This window comes from Erigeron canadensis, chromosome 9, assembly GCF_010389155.1.
Source record: "Erigeron canadensis isolate Cc75 chromosome 9, C_canadensis_v1, whole genome shotgun sequence".
In the NCBI taxonomy this organism is placed as follows: domain Eukaryota; kingdom Viridiplantae; phylum Streptophyta; class Magnoliopsida; order Asterales; family Asteraceae; genus Erigeron; species Erigeron canadensis.
The window spans coordinates 30,385,194-30,405,950 of NC_057769.1; the positions used below are offsets into that span (position 1 = coordinate 30,385,194).

The 20,757-nt window shown below is 33.9% G+C and overlaps 3 protein-coding genes across 3 annotated transcripts; 1 reads left to right on the forward strand and 2 right to left on the reverse strand.

The window, feature by feature from the left end:
- The first annotated feature begins 1,999 nt into the window (after nt 1-1,999).
- LOC122583547 (putative disease resistance RPP13-like protein 1) lies at nt 2,000-5,398 on the forward strand. The gene has a single exon (XM_043755941.1). It carries the CDS (start codon nt 2,000-2,002, stop codon nt 5,198-5,200), a length of 3,201 nt encoding a protein of 1,066 aa, XP_043611876.1. The 3' UTR covers nt 5,201-5,398.
- Nucleotides 5,399-6,096: 698 nt separating this feature from the next.
- LOC122582497 lies at nt 6,097-7,381 on the reverse strand. Its single transcript, XM_043754901.1, has 2 exons — nt 7,143-7,381; nt 6,097-6,448 (listed from the first exon to the last, which is right to left on the reverse strand). The coding sequence occupies exons 1-2, from the start codon at nt 7,348-7,350 to the stop codon at nt 6,324-6,326; spliced, it is 333 nt and encodes a 110-aa protein (XP_043610836.1). The 5' UTR covers nt 7,351-7,381; the 3' UTR covers nt 6,097-6,323.
- A 10,255-nt stretch (nt 7,382-17,636) lies between these two features.
- LOC122582948 (pentatricopeptide repeat-containing protein At4g38010-like) lies at nt 17,637-19,264 on the reverse strand. Its single transcript, XM_043755379.1, has one exon. It carries the CDS (start codon nt 19,257-19,259, stop codon nt 17,739-17,741), a length of 1,521 nt encoding a protein of 506 aa, XP_043611314.1. The 5' UTR covers nt 19,260-19,264; the 3' UTR covers nt 17,637-17,738.
- Between the last annotated feature and the right edge of the window lie 1,493 nt (nt 19,265-20,757).

Below are 20,757 nucleotides of genomic sequence, written 5' to 3' on the forward strand. Positions count from 1 at the left end.
CATTCTTACCTCCTGCTGGTGCATTTGGAACTCAAGAAACGCACTGCTTTTGGACAATAAACAAGTTTTGTTAATAAAGCTCTTTCAAGACATAATTTGTGTTAATTTATGTATATACTTATGTGTGCTCTCATGTTGATCAGCCATCAATATACACATTAAAAATACTTGAATAACCACTTGGGCATAGCACAGTGGCCAGCCGCCAACAATGCACACCGTGGAAGTTGTAATGACGCGGGTTCGAATCTTAGTCTCAGACGGATTAAATCCAGAAACCTATTGGGTGCATGTGTGGGGTGGTTCACCGGGATGAGTTGAGCGGCCGGTATATATCGGAACCAAAGCGGTTCCGGGGATTATGGTGTTCCCTCCAATCTACACTTTTAACAGTAATTACCTCATTTCAAGTTTATGATTGTTTCAAAAGTGGCGGATCCAGAGATTATATAAAGAGGGGGCACAAAAAAAATATTTTTGGGCATTATAGGTGAATAGATTAGTCGTGGTTCTTCATCGTTTAGCCACATTTCCATATGAAGATTTTACACCAATATAATCACTTAACGATGAAGGTTATTTCTTTTTGAGGTACTTTTCCAAGATAAACAACAAAAACAATTAAACACTGACTCACCACACTATTATAAACATTAAAAACAAAACTTGTTACGAGTTTTGAAAATGTATAACTTTTGTATATTAAAGTAAAAGGCTAAAAAATAAACTTTTAAACTTAATATCACTATTTATAAACAAATTGATAGTTTAGGGACTAAAATGCAAATTAGCTAACACATAATGAAATGGATCTTTACATCATCTGCCATTTCAGTTTTTAGATTGAAACATATACAACTCCTACATATACAAAACACATACACAAACGTCCTTGTTGTCGTATGATTGTGTGAAACATAAACAAGATTTGGGTTGTGGCTTGTAAATTGTGTGCTTAGATAGGGGCCTCCTTTTTTTGATTTTGGTCACTAAAAAAATATATAAAAATTTTCTTTTAATTCTTTGTTGGGGGTGGGACCACCCTGGTAACACTCTCTATCCGCCACTTTCAATGGAGAATTGGGTTTATCATTTCCTTTATAAAATCAATTGTGAAACAACGCCAAAATTTGTTGTCATATAAGAAATTTTTATAAACAAAATACCATTTTTTTTTAAAGCCAAACATGAAAAAACATATTTAAAGGTGGAATCTCAGTCAAACGTCTTCGAAGTTTCAAACAAGTTATTGTTTCCAAAGACCTTATCTTCCAATCTCCTTACGGATCAAATTCTCTTCTTACCACCTTATCATATGACCGGCTTTCTTTGTATAATTTCCTCGGTCATAAATTTTCTTTATTGTCAATTACAAACGAAACATATATAGTCTTTCAACAAAAGAGTCTAATTAAGCACGCAATGCACATGAGGAACTTAAGAGAACCCAACTAACGAACATTAGTGGTATTAGTAATACAAAATCATAGTTCCGGGACGGTTGGTGATAAGATAAAGTAAAAGGCAATTAATAATGCTTCAAGATTCCTTTTTAGCTTGTAGATCCCATAGCTAACAAAACCTCTCTTCACTCTTGCTTCATTTTTATATTTCAAAAATTCTACATGTGACCACTAAATTATGACAAGGTCAACCGTTGACATTGTATTAAAAAACTCTATAATGAGGATGGTCACGTACTTAGAGAAGAATCAAATGTCAACTTTCAGTGGTGGGTAAATTTATTTAAATTCATAATTAATTAGTATAAAGTAATTAATTACAGCATTTAGCAAGTAGGAAACAACTGGAGGCGTATCCACTCAACAACGTCCTCACAAATTTCCTTCATCTACGGAATGATGGAGTAGTCTCTAGTTTAATTAATACATGATATATATAAATAACTAAATAACGCATAAAGTCTTGGTCTTTCATTTGTATTTTCATTTTCAATTCCTGTAATCATTTTCCCAAAGAATACTACTAACAAATAACAATGGCTGAAGTCCTTGTTAGTGCTGTCGTGACTGTGCTGGTGGATAAGCTATATTCTGGTGCCTTGATGAATTTTGCTCGATCTCAAGGAATCGATTCTCAGCTGAAAAAATGGAAGAAAAAGTTGCCTCTGATTCAAGCTGTGCTAGCTGATGCGGGCCAGAAGGAAATAACACAAAAAGCTGTTGAACTGTGGCTGATGGAGCTCCAGGACGTGGCTTACGACATAGATGATGTACTTGATGATATCGCCACAGAAGTTATGAGGCGTAAGTTGAATCAACAAGAATCTCATGCCAACACTACTGCTAGTAAGGTAATGAAAATCATCCCAGTTTGTTGTACTAATTTCATTCCACATAACTTCATGTATGGTCGTGAGATTAGTTCTAAGCTGGATGAGATTACCGCTAGATTGGATGATCTTTTTCAGCAGAAAAATGATTTGGGCTTGAATGTGAATGTTGAAAAGTCAAGTAGAACAAATAAACCATTGGAAGAAACTTCACTGGTAGACGAGTCAGAGATTTTGGGGCGGGAAGAAGATAAGCAGGCATTGCTCGAGAAGCTTTTGGGGGCTGAAGTGAGGGATTATCACAATGTGAAAATCGTGTCAATAGTTGGTCTTGGTGGGGTTGGCAAAACAACTCTTGCAAGAGTCTTGTACAACGACGAGCAAGTGAAGGGTCACTTTGAACTCAGAGCATGGGTTTGTGTGTCCGATGAGTTTGATGTATTCAATGTCAGCAAGGCTATTTATCAAGCTGTATGTGGTGAAACCAAAGAATTTGCTAACCTTAATCTGCTTCACGTGGCTCTTAAAGAAAAACTTTCAAACAAACGATTCTTACTCGTTCTAGATGACGTCTGGAACGAAGACCACCAGAGTTGGATAGCCCTCAAACAGCCACTTGTAGGGGCACCTGGAAGTAAAGTTATTGTAACCACCCGGAACACCATAGTTGCATCGGTAATGAACTCGGTTCAACCTCACAATCTGGGGGTTTTGTCAGATGAGATAGCTTTATCTTTGTTAGCTCAATATGCACTAGAAGAACAAAACTTCGACAAACATCCATCACTTATATCGATTGCTCAAGGTATTGTTAAGAAGTGTGATGGTTTGCCTTTGGCATTGGTAGCACTTGGGAGGGTCTTGAAGACTAAAGGAATTGATGATGTTGCATGGGAAGAGTTGTTGAGAAGTGAGATATGGAGCTTGCACGACAGTAGTTATATTCTTCCCGCACTCAAGCTAAGCTACTATCATCTCCCTTCACATCTAAAGCAACTGTTCGCATATTGCTCCATGTTTCCAAAGGACTATGAGTTTGAAAAGAAGAAACTAGTCCTAATGTGGATGGCACAAGGGTTTCTATCTCAACCAAAGGGCAACAACCAACCAATGGAGAGTTTGGGTGTCAAGTATTTTGAAGAGCTACTATCGAGGTCCTTTTTTCAGCCTTTAGGGAATGATGAATCACGATATAAAATGCATGACTTAATGAATGACTTGGCCACAAGTGTTGCAGGAGAGTTTTTCTTTAGGTTGGATGATAAGAATGATCTAAATGATAGGAGCAGAAATTTTGAAAAGTATCGCCATTTTTCATTCATAGATCAAGAAGTTGCACAATCTAGAAAGTTCAAGCAATTGTATAGAATTAGATCCTTGAGAACATTCTTACCGTTGTCAACTCCATGGCAAAGATTGAAAGCATCAGATAGTATTATTTTAGAATTAATTTCCAAATTAGAGTCCCTAAGAGTGTTGAGCTTAAGTAACTGCTCTATAACAGAGGTATCACAATCCATTGGTAGTCTCAAGCATTTGCGGTACCTAAATTTATCGAATACAGACATCAAACGACTACCAGAACAGGTTAGTGAGCTTTATAATGTACAAAGCTTGTTGGTTCGTGATTGTCATCAGTTATCAAGCTTGCCGGACAGTTTTGCAAAGTTGATAAACTTGCGACATCTTGACATGACCAATACTCCGTCATTGAAGAAGTTGCCTTTGGGGATTGGTGAGTTAAGGAATCTTCAAACCTTATCCAAGGTTATTATTGAAGAAGAAAATGGGTTTCAAATATCTGAGCTGAAGTGGCTAAAGGATCTTCAAGGTCAACTATATATCAAAGGGTTGGACAAAGTGATAGATCCAGCACAAGCAAAGGATGCCAACTTACAGCAAAAGAAGGGTCTTGAAGATCTGTACATGGAATGGGGTACTCATCATGGAAAACCAACTACTGAATATGAAGTACTTGAAAGACTAAGAGCACCTCACAATAAGCTGAAAAAACTTGAGATTGCAGGATATGGGGGAACAGAATTTCCAAGATGGATTGGGGATCCTTCATTTCATCGGTTAACAGAGCTTACATTAAGGGATTGTAAAAACTGTACACATTTACCAACATTTGGGCAGACTTCACTTAGGAAGTTGGGAATATATAGCTGTCCAAAGTTGGTGTCAATTAAGGGAGAGGAAGAGATGATTAATGTTGGGAGTAGCATCATTCGATCTCTTAGACAAGTGATACTTAGTAATTGTGATTCTCTGGAGAGTTATTGTTGTCAAAATAGCGTTGAGAGTTTGTATATAAGGAATTGTTTGTCAATGACAACATTGAGCTTCTCTATATTCCAGGAGGAGGACCTCCCATCATCATTATCATCATACTCGAGTTTGAAGATTCTTGAGGTGAGCCATTGCAAGAATATTAAGTCAATATTTCAAGAGCATTTGCAAAGTCTCACATCTTTGGAGGTCATGGGGATATATAAATGTCCAAGTATGGAGGATTCATTTCCATCATGTGGGTCTCCGTGGCCTCCTAATTTATGGAAGTTGGAAATAGGAGAATTAAAGAAGCCAATGTCAGAATGGAGACCTCAAAATTACCCTTCATCACTTGTTGAATTAGAGTTATATGGCAGAGATTCAGGAGTGGTTTCATTTGGAATAATGGAACAACAACAAGATCATAATAATACGAGTTCATCATGTTTTCTTCTTCCACCATCTCTAACTTTTTTAAGAATTGTTGGTTTTGAGGAAGTTGAATCAATTTCACAGGTTTTACAACACCTCCCTCAACTTCAACAACTTTATATTATTAACTGTCCGAAACTTAGAGATGTGTTAGAGACAACTTCATCTTTGAGAGTAAATGTGTCATATTATCAGTATTAGCATTAGTAATTTGTTAACAAATGTTCAGAGGTATTCATATATTAGTTCTCCGACAATTTGATGAAATTCCTGAAAAAAAATACCCGGTTCTTGGAACTCCCAATTAATTGTGGCTTTTCATGTTTGTAGGTTTTCTCTTTTTTTTTTCCGTTGTTTTTTGTTTAAATATATTTATACCTTCAATAATTTTGTTAGCCTGCTCGCTATTCAGTCTTTCATGTCATGTTCTCTAAAGTTCATTGTATAAATCTAATTAAGATAATATGTTATACCGACTAATCATATTATGTCATTAGTGAAAACTTTGAACAAACTTACGGTTGATGTTTAACCTAGTTTCGCTGAGCCCATAAGTTGATTGTCCATTGTCCATTTCGGAAATTAGCAAGCTGTAAATGCCTCTTAGCTCTTCCACCAAGCAGCAACACTGTCAAGATTGATTTTTTGTTTATGAACATACTTCATATAATAGTTTAATCGTATAGATTTATGTAACCTGAGATTCATTGATAATTATCCACATTTCAGTGAATTCAAGGGATATTAAATTTTATTAACCATTCTACTGCATTTGTGCTCCAAATGCACATTTGAGCTGCGCCCACATTCAGCTCGCAACCTTTAATCTGGCGGGTTACCTCGCCAAAAGGCTCTTTATGCTCAAATGGGTCTAAAAAATATTGATTTTCTAATGCCAAAACCAACCAGCCATACAAAAACCCAAGCAAGCAACAACTTATATTATCTTTGTCGAGCACGCAGAGGGTCCAAAGACAGAATAGCTAACAGAGCATCTATCTAACCCAGTATGCATTTCAACATTCATATTCTCTGGTATTACTTGAACCCATCCATAACTGATCAATGTAAAAACTTCCAACAAAATAGCCATATCATGGTTCACAAAGATATATATTCTTAGCACATAAACTCAACTAAGGTGAATGTTACATCCATATCATGGTTCCATTAAATTCAGCACTTAAGGCTCAAAGTAAAGTACAGGCTAGCCTATTAGAAAACAAACTGTGAACTTAGTTAACAAAAAGAGACCGGCGCACCGTCGATTCTTGATTCGCCATGGCAAAAGATGAAGTATCAGCCATCATGAGCATGATCAGAATTAAATGTTCTTCTTCCTAATCTTTCCCTTGCCACGGTATTTCTTTTTGCTGAGTTTGAGCTTCTTTTTCATCCTTCTACCCATGGGTTTCAACGATTTTTTGGTTTGTTCATCCATCTCCACATCTGCCAGATCACACAACAATATTAACAATACATACATCTTTATATACAAGTATAAACACTACAGACTAGAATAAATTAGGCATTGAAAACTGCTATAACCATGAACATACATACTCCCTCACTGTCGAGATACCAATCTAAGAAAGATTTAAATATGACAAAATGCATTTAAAAGCAACTTCTATACAAAAAAAAAAATTAAAAAATCAATAACTGGCAATCCATCGATCGTATTAATATGGCTCCTAACATATTGCTTCTTTTTCTAAACAACAATGTCATCAAATTATTGTATTACCAGTATATTATCATAAGTTGAAGTAGAGCTTTATAATTCCAGAAACCAACAACTTTTATTTTAAAAATCAATAAATCATTAATAACACAAACTAATTATTATGTCAATTTAATACCAAAGGCTATCTGTATGTCCATCAACAAATATAATAGATAGATAGTGTGCTTGGATTAGCTTATTTTCAAGCTTTTTGCTTATTTTAAGTTTAGCCTATGTCTCAAATTTGTGTCTTATTTTGCAATTATTACAAAGTTAGCATATAATTAAAAAATAAGCTACAAAAGTAGAACTTATCAAAGATAAGCCTAATGAAAATAAACCAAAAAAAAGTCAAGAAAAGCCAAGCAAAACACTCCCTAAAAAGCAAGAAAGTAAAAAAAAAAAAAAGAGGATTACCCATATCACCGGTGGTGGTGATGGCGGCGGGGGCATCAGAATCCATGGAAGTGGTGGGGGGAGTGCGAACAGGGAGTTTAGGGGCATTAAGAGCAGCTTCAATGGCAGCATATTTAGCTTCATCTTTTTTCTCATAAATAGGTTGAACCAACTCTCTTTTGATTGACCTCAATCTCTTTTCTCTTTTGCATCTCATTGACTTCGCCATTTCTTCTTCTTCTGCGGCTTCAAACAAACAAAGACACAGTATTTGGGCTCTTTTTTTAGGGTTTTGGGTTATTTATACCTAGATGCACACAATCTTTACATTCCACTATTGCTCCCTCTACTTTCAACAACTTTCCTTTATTCCCCGTAACTTGTCTTTGACATTCTATTCCATAGAATATGATATTGTGATTAATTAACAATAGATTAAGTACTTTATTTTAACAGCAAAAGTAAATACGATTTCTCATCACTTTAGTTTTTAATCATTTAATTAATTAATTAAAACACAAATTTTAAAAGAATGGATATATACAAAATAAATACTTGTGAAGTATTTTTGTCACAATAATGATTTTTGTTAACCCATGTGTAAATAATCTACCAAATTATCAGCTGAGCATCATTATGCCCTTGGTGCATGTACCAAAATACACTTTCAGAAAATATTAAACTAAATAAACTTGTTTAGTGCAAAGTTTGGCCAAAAAAAATAAAAAACAAAAACAAAATTAGCGGTTTTTCGCTATTTATGGTAATCATGTCACAAGTGACCGGCGACACTAAGACATTCTCTAGTTAAGTGTATTTTTTGTATGCTTAAACGGCTTAAACTTTCAATAGTTACGTAGATAGCGGTTTTTCGGTTTTAAAAGTAATCATGTCACAAGTGAGCGGCGACACTAAGACGATCTCTAGTTAAGTGTCTTTATAATATTCTTAACCGCCTTAAACTTCTCTTTCGTCCTCTCCATCTAAATAATAAAAACATTGAGCGCGTATATAATTGGCACTGATCTAATAGACACATAAGCATTACTGCATTAGAATACATCTAAATTGTCACGGTAAAACTATACAAATTGTATACTTCCATAGTTCCGTTACTTGAAATAAATGATTACAGACCAAAACTATACAAATTGTAAAATGGCATTCATGACACTTTACTAAAGAGGGCGAAACTATAATGATTAGACTACATCACCATAGAAATGAAGAAAGACTAATATTGGACCACGTGACATGTCAATCCTTGACCAAGAAAAACAAAGTAGAAAGTGAAAGGAAAATGTCTATGTGAATGTGGCTCTCTATTATATATATTCAGCTACAAATACTTGGACAAAAACAAAAACCAAGAAAAAAGACCAGAAAAAAAATAAACAATTACATTCATCATCTTTAAAAATCATAAACAGGCCCGGAACTCATAGGACCAGGTTGAGTACCGGTCTGGAACTGCCTGATGCTCTAATGCTAGTACGAATGGAGATCGTTTTAGATCTACCGTTGATCATCTAAAACAAAAGGTTGTAAAATCTAAATCGGATTGAGAATGAATCTAGTTATATATTGGTAATTCAGTTCTGTCATGACTCATGAGAGATCTGGCTGAATAAAAAATACACTCGATAATCAAAATGTTTAATCAAGTGAGTAATATGCAATTACTAATGTAATATTTACTTAATTTTTCATTTTTATAATTTGAGTTGAAAAGTTAAAACTAATTAGTAATTGTTTGATGATAACAGAACACAAGCAACAATAATTAGTAACAGAAACTGCAAAGTGTAGAACAATATTATAAATAAACAAATAATAATATTAATTCATATTTAATAGTAACAACGAAATACAATAAAACCCCCTGATTAGATATTAGGGACATATAAAACAAATAAATAAATAAGTCTTCAAATTAATACATTCAACTGCAAAACCATTTCATTAATCTCTCAAACTCTTACTCTCTTCCGTCTCTAATGTAAGACAATACCCGCGATAGAAATGAACAAAGAAGCAACAACAAAGGCCATCGAAAGAGCCATTGGAGCCGCGAATCCGGAGTCCATGGGAGCAGGAGCAGGAGCTGGAGCTAAAGAAAACTCGGAGTATTCTCGAGCAAAGACCACGGTGGTGCTGGAGATGAGAAGAACAAAGAGAGCGAGGATTGCAGTTTTGAGGGCACCACCGAAGAAGGCCATTTTTAAAAAAAAAAAAATTTTTTTGTGAGAGTAAAGAAAGAATTGGGGTTGAGATAAAATGTGAAGAATGGGGTGAAAATAGGAGGAGAAATGAGTAGTGCAAATTAATGGTGAGAGGTGGGGGTTTGTTTTATAAGGGGAGATTTTGGTTTGCAACGGTCAAATATTTAAGTGTAACGTTGGAATCAGGAGAGGACACTTTTTGGCAACGGCTACTTGGTAAGGTGATGCAGTAAAAGTAAAATTTCAAATTGGATGCCGAGTTACTGACTTATATCATTGTTGTTTAGTGCGGGTATTGTTAATTTTTACGAGTATTATTTTACGAAACACGAAAAAATATATTGTTAACTTTTTTTGTTAATAAATTTTTTATAGATATTTGTTGTTAAAAGTTTTTTTTCCTAATCCTATGTAAATTATATATTGAGCTAGGTGAACATTATAATTTACATAATTTTCAAAATGGTCCAAATACATAATAAGATAGATAACTTGCTTAATGAAGCTGAAAATAATATAACAAACTTACCACATATTGAAACAAGTGTAAATTGTAGGTTTAAAGAACATTTCAAATACTATACGGTAAAACTATTGCAATTTCAAAAACCTTTTTGTGAATAAAAGTCCGTCGGCTTGAAAGTCCTAAATTCAATCAAAGATATATTATCTACCCTTTTATAATACAATAAGGGTAGGGAGCCTCGGCTTAAAAGTCTTAAATTCAATCAAAGATATATTCTCTACCCTTTATAATACAATAAGGGTAGGGAGCCGAAAGGTTCAACCCTCTCATCTCCCTTCAAATATCCAATCAAATTACTCTACCTCATTTCAACCTTCCAACCTTTTTTCAAACTTTTTTTAGTGGTAACCGAAACTCCCAACCATTTCTTCACATTTTAATAATTTATCTCTAACATTATAAACTTTACAAAATTAACCCTTTTAATTATAACTAACCAAATACTCAAATTTTACATATAAACTTTACATATGCACCTTTGAACTTACACACCTAAAACTCAAATACTCTCTTCCTCTCCCCCTCGTTCTTTTTCTCCCTCTCCTTGTTCACCCCCACAAATACAACACATATATATATGGGGGAAGGAAATATGAGGCTGTTAGGCACCTAAGTTGGGTGAAAAACTCCTCACATACCTTTTTGTAAACCATAAAAATCATGGGGGGCCAAGCATTTATTCAAAATATTAAAATATTGGTATGTGAGGGGTTTTTCACCCAAGTTGGGTGCATAACAGCCCCATACTCACTTTTCTCTCCCTATATATATATACATATATATATATATATAACCATATAGATATAGATGTTAATTAACATCAAGTAATCACCACAAGACCACCATCTTCTCCACTGCTCTTTCTCCCTCTCTTGTTCTTACCACAACCACCACGACAAGGTGCTGCTGCTGATGTTGTTACTACTGTGCAACGACCACCACCACTATAAAGCTCGTTGCCATACGAACAACGACCACCACCACTATAAGCAGTCGTATGAATGTATATATATATATGGAGGTTTGTTTTTTTTTTTATACAAGAAGAAGCCATCAAGTTCCAAAATTGTACAAAACACCCCCTCAACGGTTAAATGACCTTTTGAAAAAGTTACAGCTTCAGTCCCTGTCGTCTTCATCTCTCCGCGAGCTAGAAGCTCGCTCCGCCATCTCGCACCCCAGCTCGCTCCAGTGGCACCCGTTACTCGCTGAGCTCGCTCCATCTTACTTCATCTCGCACCCCAGCTCGCTCACGGCTCCCTCCCCCTAAAAGAGGTGACTTCATTTTTAATTGATGACTGTTGCCTTGCGTAAACTTCATACCTTTTGTTTCTAGACACGTTGCACACGGAAAAAATAGTATCGTATTTTTTTTAAAGAAAATAACCTAAATAGCCAAAAAACATCCTAGATATACCAAAATACCCAAGTTTTTTCGACTTTTCAAAAAATACCCACAAAATCGCAAGACCTCAAGGAGGAGCTGCGAATCGCAAACAGTCCTTGCGATCCTTTAGCATGCCTTGTGATCCACAAAAAACCCGACCATGTTTCATTTTAAACCATATACTCGGTTCCATTTAACTATCATTTTACTTACCCAAAAATAATATAATATCATATGATGCTTTAGCTGAGTTGAGATAAAATAAGATTACGATTTGTTGCGGGTGATTGAGCGTGATTGCTGGTCATTATATACAATCATAAAAACGGAAGTCTCTTTTTGCGTGCATCTCACAATAGCCAATTTGTTTTACTTCGTTTCTTACTGAGTGATCCATAATATTTTATTAATTTATTAGCTGATAGTTGATACGGTACGATGATGATGACGTCATTCACTGATTTGTTTTATTATTCCATGTTCTTTCTTTTTATTTTTATTTTTTTTGTCATATAGTATGTGATGTGATTATGGAACCCTTTCTTACTCCAACTTCTTTTATTAAAGACTATGAAGCACCGAAACGTCCCAAAGGTCCTCATTCCCGTTTCGAAACGTCATGGGAACGGATACTGCATCGAAACGCCCCTGAAACGTTTCCCGTCCGTTTTGGTATTTTTCGAAACGTTTCTAAAGAAGTTTCCCATCCGTTTTTGTATTTCCATGAAGTTTCCACGCCGTTTCTGTAATTTTCTGACGTGGACTATTTTTTTTTAATCAATTTTCTTTGGTGTATGCATTTCTTGTTTCTAAGTATTTGTAGGTGGGCTGTGCACAGATTGATTAAAGAAGACGATGACCATTGATTAAGATCTTGATGTTTTAGATATTTAATATCAAGTTTCGTTTTTGACCTCAACAGTATTACATAATTTACAAGATAGCTATAATAGTTTTGATAAGTTTTGTTTTAAACTCTATACAAAATAGTTATATTAATATTTGATCCCTAAACTATTACAATACCATTTTAAAATTTTTGTATTATGTTTAATATTACTCCATTAATGATAAGATTTTTCATTAATGTGTTTTCAAAATCACTTAATATATAGTACTTTTAGAGTTTACAATTTACATCGATGTATATTTATTTTGAAATTTCTTTAATATATATATTATATATATATTATATTTTTTAATTGTCGTATCTTTGCCGTTCTCGTATCTTGGATTTTTTTTGTTTTGCCGTTTCCCGTCTCCGTATCGTTTCCGTATCCTTTTGACGTATCCGTTTCGGTGCAACATAGATTAAAGATATTAACTCTTTCAATTTTATATTTTTATTATCTTCTAATGTATACTTATACTTACTATAGAAATATAGGCATTTATGTTCGTAATACAATGTCATTGTTTATTAAAATATTCTTATTAAAGTTTAAAACTAACAACATATTATTTTTATATGTATATTTTTTTGTTACATGTTATGTTATTGTCATTGTGGTTAATCGTTATTTGTGTCAATGCTCACAGTTGTTTACTTTTAAATGTGTTCAAGAAATTTATTGTCATATATTAATTTTTATTTTTTATTAATGATATACATATATAGCTTTTTGAGTTTTTTATGCTTCACATAAATTCATATTGTTATAAAATCTAACAAAGCGTTTCTTTTGAATCATTTATAGATTACTCTCACAACAATATGATCTACACAATGAACGTTCCCGGGTCAACGCCCGGGTGGCATAACTAGTTAATCAATAAAAACGAAAATAAAATTGAAATGAAGAAGTGGTTGTGCTGTACATGTGTGAGTTTGTTTTTTTTTTTAACTTTTTCTTTCTTCCACCAATTAAAAATAGTACGAGTAATAACAAAAGAATTGCTTCTGCCCATTTTTTCTTGCATCTGAACATATATCATGGTTTCGCTGATATCGTTTTACTCGTATATTAATTTAATACTTCATTTGAGCTGTTTTTAATTTGCTTGAACAGTATTGTTCATATTCGAGCTGCTAACTAATTTCACTTTTAACCAATTATGATACTGCTCGAGTGCTCGTTTAAAGGTTTGCTACTGTTTTTCATTTTTATGAGTTGTCAAGAGTAATTATTTTTGTATATATATATATATACTAGGTCTTTTACCCGCGCGATGCGCAAGATGTTATAAGTTATTGTTTAATGTAAAATTAATTCATTTGAAGTTCACATGACCTGATAAATAAAACTTCTATTTCTTAGCCAAATTTAAAAAAAAAATTTAATAATTGACATTCGAAAAACATTTTATCATTGTAATATTTTTCTTTACTAATGAGAATTAAGGAAATAAAACAATTTATGTATAGTTTTTTCGTTTTGATTATGCGTTTGCTACTAACGAAGAAAAACAAAAGAACTTATGGTGATTTATATGTTTACTTTTTTATGCTGATCAAAGAATAAACCTCAAGATTGCTTTGAAAAAATTGATGGAAGATTGTTTGAGCATTACAATCAATAATTAAAGTTGACTTAATATATAAAAATGGGAGAGGCTTTGAAGGTAAAAAGAAAATTAGCTATCATTGGAAAACAAATTGTTTGTTTGAAAAAGGTTGTTTAAACTGGTTGAATTAAATGGGTGGGTTTTTAAGGTCGACTGTTTTTAAGATGTATTTTATTTTTATTTTATCAAAAAATTAAGGTTTGTTTGATATATAAAAAATAAAAGACCAATATTGTGGAAAAAAAATTATGAAGATGCCACATGGATAAAATCCTATGTGGCAAATTTTTAAGATAACTTTAGATTTGCAAAAAGCTTAAAAATGTTTGGTTAACTACTCTTTTAATAATTTTATATATATATATATGGTACATATTATATGTCGGGTATAACTCTTCTAGTCAAAACGTTACGGTAATATCAATATGAGAAAATAGCCTAAATAACCAAAAACCATCTTCAATATACGAAAATACCCAACTTTTTTTCAATTCACCAAAAATACCCATAAAATCGCAAGACCGCAAGGAAGAGTGCGGATCGCAAGAACGGAATACGATCACGATTTTTAGGGCGGCGAGTATTTTAACAAGTACAAGAAAATGTCACAAAAAATCTTATCCATAAGTTAAAAAAGTCAAAATCGCAAGCACTGCTTGCGGATCGCAAGCCTTGCTTGAGAATTGTAAGGATTCCTTGCGATCCTGTAACACCCCAATAATTTTAAGATAAATAAATTAACCCCTTTTTGTAGTTTTGACATTAAAATAATTTCGTAGCATTTTATTTTTAGATATGAGGTTAATTTAGTTGGAACTTTAGCGGACAGCGGGTAAAATACCCACAAATTAAGAGATGGGTCGTGGCATCCCCATGGAGTGCCAGCCATCTAACTTTCCATGAGTCATATTTCCATTCACCCTCATTTTCTTCACCTCCATTTTCTTCATGCAATCTCCTTCCTTTTCTTTCAAAATCAAAGATTATTTCTTCCAATCCAAGGATAGAAACCATAATAATAATCATCACCATCAAATAATCTTCATTCAAGAATTGAAAAGTTAGGGTTTGTAGGTATTGTGGTGGTGGCCGAATTTCAAAGAGAAAAGAAAGGAAGAAGAATTTCCAACTTAAGCTTTGCATTAACTTATTGTTTATTGAGGTATTGCATTCCCCTAATTTAGTTTTCATCTTTCTTTTGAAATTAGGGTTCATGGAGTGAACCAATTTGGTGGTTTTTGCTAGAAGATGAATTATGGTTATATTCTCCCCAATTCCTTAGTTAACCTAGTTGTCATTGAGTTATATGATGTGTTTGATTACGAAATTGATAAGTTCAAAGTAATATTTTGAGTTTGCAAGAAAAGATGAAATTTTTTTGCTAGTTATTGAAATGTGGTTGAAAAAGGTAAGATGAACTACCTAATTTTGTTGTTAAAGATGGAAGTAACTCAATGACAAATGGGTTGGGTTTTGGGTTTGGAAAAGGCTAGTGAATGAGAATTTGGTAATTTTGAGCAACTAGATGAAATGGCCACATGTTGGTGGTAAAATGAGATTTTTAGCAAAATAATAGATAATTCAGATTGATGAGTTAGAAAGATTGAGCTTTGTTAAGTGAAACTTGATTTTAAGCTAACTCAAGGAAATTGAGTTTGGGAGAATAGGAATGCTAGTGAATCGTTAGTTTGGCTAAGTGAGTTAGCCAAGATTGTAAATAAAGTCTTATGTGCATATTGTATGGAATTGATAGGTTGAAAGCTTTGCACTTGTTGTTGCATTGTTGATAGTCGCGAAGGAGGTGAGTACTCTTGCATACTCTTATATATGCGTTGGGTCGATTACCATACGATGGTGGATTCCATGTGTGGTAATCGATTCGGCGTTAGGGCCTAATTTGAGGCCGGGGCCTAAGAACCCTATAGTTGAGATGAGATAAAGGCCTAAGAACCTTTGAGGCCTAAGAACCTCTTGAGATTATTGTTTAACGTATATGGATCCATGTATGTTTTGTTAGCGCAAAAGTGAGTATGCAAGTGATGATATGACGGTATCATTGGCTACATGCGATAGTCTTTTGTGTTTTTGCCCTCCTTCGTATGTATAATTGTATGCAAGTTTATTCACTAAGCATTCGCTTACGTTTTAGTTGTTTACCATTTTATAGGTGGTTCCGGAAGAAGGAACTAGGTATTGTTGATTTGAAGTTGTTGACTTGAAGTGTTAGTGACTTGAAGGTATTTGGTCATCCGTAGAAGAATGACATTTTGGTTAGAAACCTAGTTAATTTCCTCTCAAACTCTTGGCTCTTGATACATGTGTCTTTCGAATGAGAATGTTGTGTATGATGTATTTTAAGTCTTGAAGCCTTGACTATTATGGTGGATTGAAGTATAAATCATTTTGGAGTCAACTTGGTCATTTCGTCACTTTGGGTAAATGCGGGCGAGTGACCCGCTTGGTTGTTTTAATGTAAATTTCAATGGTTAAAGTTTCGAATGTAGTAATTATGTTGTAAATTATGTCATGTGAAGGTTTGAAATCAGATTTGATGTGTGATGGAACTTGTGTTTGAGTTTGGAAAAGGTTGCAAATTGAGTTAATAGTCAAATTTGATGTTTTGTGTGTGCAGTAAGAGTACAGACGCAGACATGGCTGACCGTGCTCAGTGTCTGCAGTATTTCCTCTTGGTGTTCAGTTTCTGAGAGCACGGACGCAAAGCACGGTCGACCGTGCTTGCGGCCGCAGTTTCTCTGTCTTCGAGCAAAATTTTTCCGAGCTTCATCCGATGTTTTCAAGGTCTGAAATTTATAGGATATGTTTATTATAACATATTAAGGTGTTCTAATTTGTTAGATTTTGAATTTGAACATTTTGAGTTTTTCACCTTATTTTGTCTAAAATTTTTCCAAGTATTGATTGGTAAAATAAAGTCAACTTGTAAAAAAAAATGGTCGAGTCGAGTTGAGTTCTTTCAGATCCGCAAGCAGTGCTTGCGATCCGCATCTCCTCCTTGCGATCTTGCGATTTTATGGGTATTTTTTGGTGAATTGATAAAAAGTTGGGTATTTTCGTATATTGAAAATGGATTTTTGGTTATTTAGGCTATTTTTTTTCCAGCCGGTTGTTATCACCCTTAGCTGCATATACTAATTGAAGTGCATGATCTGATTTACACAAAAACTTAAATATTTCAACCATTAACCATTACGCATAGCACGAATATGAATTCTAGTATTGTTTAAAGTCACTACAACAAAAATGTCAAATGCTCACATTTATTTCCTCACACTTCTAAAAAATATGAAAAAATATGTTAATTTGTTCACATTTTAAATTGTATAAACAAAATTCACACTTAGAAGTGTGAAAAATTTTAAAAGGCATACTTTTTTCACAAGTATAAATGTATAAACAAAATTTCACACTTAAAAGTGTAAAAAAATGTCAAACATTCACACTAAAAAGTGTGAGAGTTAAATTGTCACACTCAAATTTTTCGCACCTACTCTTATGTGAGGAAATTTGGTGTCACAAATTACTTCTATACTTTCAAGTGTGAACAATTATATATTTTTACACACTTGAAAATGTGAACTTTTTGTTTACAATTTTAAATGTGAGTTCTTTTTACACATTTATAGGTGTGAACACATTAACAATTTTTTTAACATTTTTAAAAAATACAAAGTAATGGGTGTTAATAAATAACATATATTTGTTGTAGTGAGTCAAAGAAACCAACTTATAAGATTAACTAAGCGAACTCAAGTAATCTGCATACATTATTTAGAAGGATTTCGGTTATAGTTTTCTGTGCGATGGGCCAGGACGAGGCGGTACTTGTGTTTTAGAACAAGGCAGACACCATATTGTAGAATACCAAAAGAAGTAGATCAAGATATTTGGTGCAATTACTTCACTTTTAATGTCTAATTGAATATCTCAGTTATGTTGTTGATACTAATCTATATAGTCTATACATCAAGCTCGATCCAGCTACGACCAGCCATTTTCTTTAAACCTAAGCAACTCATTACATTTCTAATCTCCATGGACTCATCCCATCTACTTGAACTCGCGTAACTATTTGAAACCAAAGCCAAAGTTCCACCATTTGCACCTTTTTCGACAAGGGCCTGACCAATTCTTTGAAGCATCATTTCATTCCCATGAACCCTACAAGCACTAACTAATGCACCCCAAACCGGCCCATCTGGTTCTATACACATACCCATCACAAAATCCTCTGCTTCTTTCAACCGCCCTGCTCGTGCATACAAGTCCACAATACACGCACCATGCCTCTCATTAGCTTCGATCCCATATACGTTAACCATGGCATTAAACAACCTCAGCCCTTCATCAACCAGCCCACTATGGCTACACGAGGTTAACAAGCTTATAAACGTAACGTCATCAGGTACAACCCCATGAACCAACATAAGACCAAAGAGTGACAAAGCATGATGTCCTAGCCCATTCATTGCCACCCCACTAATCATCGTGCTCCACGACACGATATCCTTAAACCTAAGCGCTTTAAACACACTAATCGCTGTCCTCATATTTCCACATTTTACATACATGTTCACCAATGCATTACCGACGTTTCCTTCAATACATATATCGCGTCTTCCTAATACATAATTGTGCACTCGCTCACACAAACTCAACGTTCCAAGCGAAGCACAACCCGCCACTACATTTACTATAGTCGCCTCATTAGGCCTAATTTCACTACCTTCCACCATCTCATTAAACACCCTAATCGCATTTTCGCAAAAACCCCATTTCACAAAACAACCCACCATTGTACTCCAACTTACTACGTCTCTCTTAGGCATTTTATCAAACACCTTACGCGCATTCTCCAATGTCCCAACTTTCGCATAAAAATTCAACAATGCATTATTAAAAATCACATTCCCATGATCCAAACATTTTAGCCCATAACAATGAACAGATTTCCCAACATTCAAACACTCAACACTACAACAAGCAGACAAAACACTAACTAATGTATTAGCATTTGGTTCAACATCCATCAAAGAAAACATAAAAATCGCATTACTCTCAAACCCACATTTCGCAAAACCGGACACTATAGAAGTCCAGGAAACCACATTCGGGTATTCGATACTCTGGAAAACCCGGTAAGCTGAAACGACGTCGTGTTGAAGGATGTAGAAATGAATAAACGAGTTTTGAATATGAGTGTGTGAAAAATGTCCTGTTTTTATAACATGGGAATGTGTTTCTTGGCCTTTGGTGAAAGAATGTGTAGCACAACATGTTTTTAGTACATGATTGAAAGTCAAATGGTTGTGTGTTTGTGGGTTTTGAAGCATTTGATTATAGAGATAGAAAGGGTAATAATGTGGGGTGTGTTTGTTTGTGAGTGAAACAAGAAGTGTGTTTAGTGTGTGTGGTGTTTCAGAGTTGATGATCATTTGGGCTTTGATTTGGGATAGTTGTTTGGTAATTGGAAAACGCATTTTTTGTGTTAGACACAGATTTTTTAACCACTATTTCTATATTTCTATATATATGTGACACACAAATGACAAAGGACCAAAATGGAACTGGGGCCTGGTGAGTGGTGGACCACAACTCAAGTCTTAAGTTTTTTACTTTTTTATTAGAAAAAAATGATAAAAATTACTCGGTATATGGTATTAAAACAAGCTTGGAAAAAAAGGTGTTATCTTCTACCTCTACCCACAAATCCAACTTCAATCACTTTTGACAAATATACCATCAATGAATGTATAATATAGTATGATACCTACACAATCTGGGGTTATAAAACAGTTTTGGTTAACCACGAGGGTATGATTGATTATTTGATTTATAAGGATTTGTATCTCTCAAATTAATATCATCTGTATAAACCTTACGGTAGACAAAATTTCATCCATTATGATTTTAGGCTCATAGAGTAACTTGATAAATTAATAAGAAAATTTAAAAAGTATATTTATTTTTGCCTAAGTGAATGACACTAACGTGAATAATAACTTCCACAACAATTTCAATTCTGTTGTTTTCGCTATTTCGTTTATCTTTAGCTGTGACATGAACGGGATTGAAAATAATTTAAAGTCGGAATATACTTTCATATGTCCATGTCCATCAAACATAGATTGCACTGCTCAGTTCAGCAAAAAATTGGATGAATAATTAATCAAATATGTAATAGTAAATATTGCTCTATCATAGTATCATATAACACAAAGGGGGAAAATTGAGTGCAATAATGGATCAAATAACAAGACAAATAGCAATAATAAATAGTTGCATGTTATGTGGTTTATATCAAACCTTTTTTCGTACAACGTGACAAAAAGAACGAGGCTGAATAACATACTTTGGGCCACAACATGGACCCAATGAATCCCGTTTGTTGTTACGTGAACTTGCCTGTCTTATACCTTCGTTAAGATTTTATGATTCTAGTCAATGAAAACGGTTTGATCTTTGTATACAAGAATGAAGCTAGTTTGGGATTTAATATAAGTAGTCTTTTTCACTTCAATTATGATACAATGTAATTTTTCTTTAATTTAAAGATATGTTGGAAATTTTACTCATACTAAAATTTAAAATAATAAGTATAACTAATACATATAAAGCTTATAATCAAACTTCTAAATTTACTTCCTTTAGATTAACTTTTCGTCTTCGTCTCTGCTTGTATAGGATCTTTATAGGATCATGATCTTGATTAATCGTATGATTTTGTTTCAATTTGATTTCATTCGGCTTAAATAATTATTTAGATCGGGAGCAATTGGGTTTGCTCGTTGTCATGAATTTTGTCAAGTCTCCATAGTCCATATTTTTTTCTTTTAGAACGGTAAATTGGGATCACTGGCCCGACTTAATTATCTTCCCATTTTATAGGAATAATCCGTTATCGTTAAACAAAACCATTGATCTACATGAAATTTCATAAAGAAAAACAAAATTCATTAGAGAAAAGGGGACCTATTG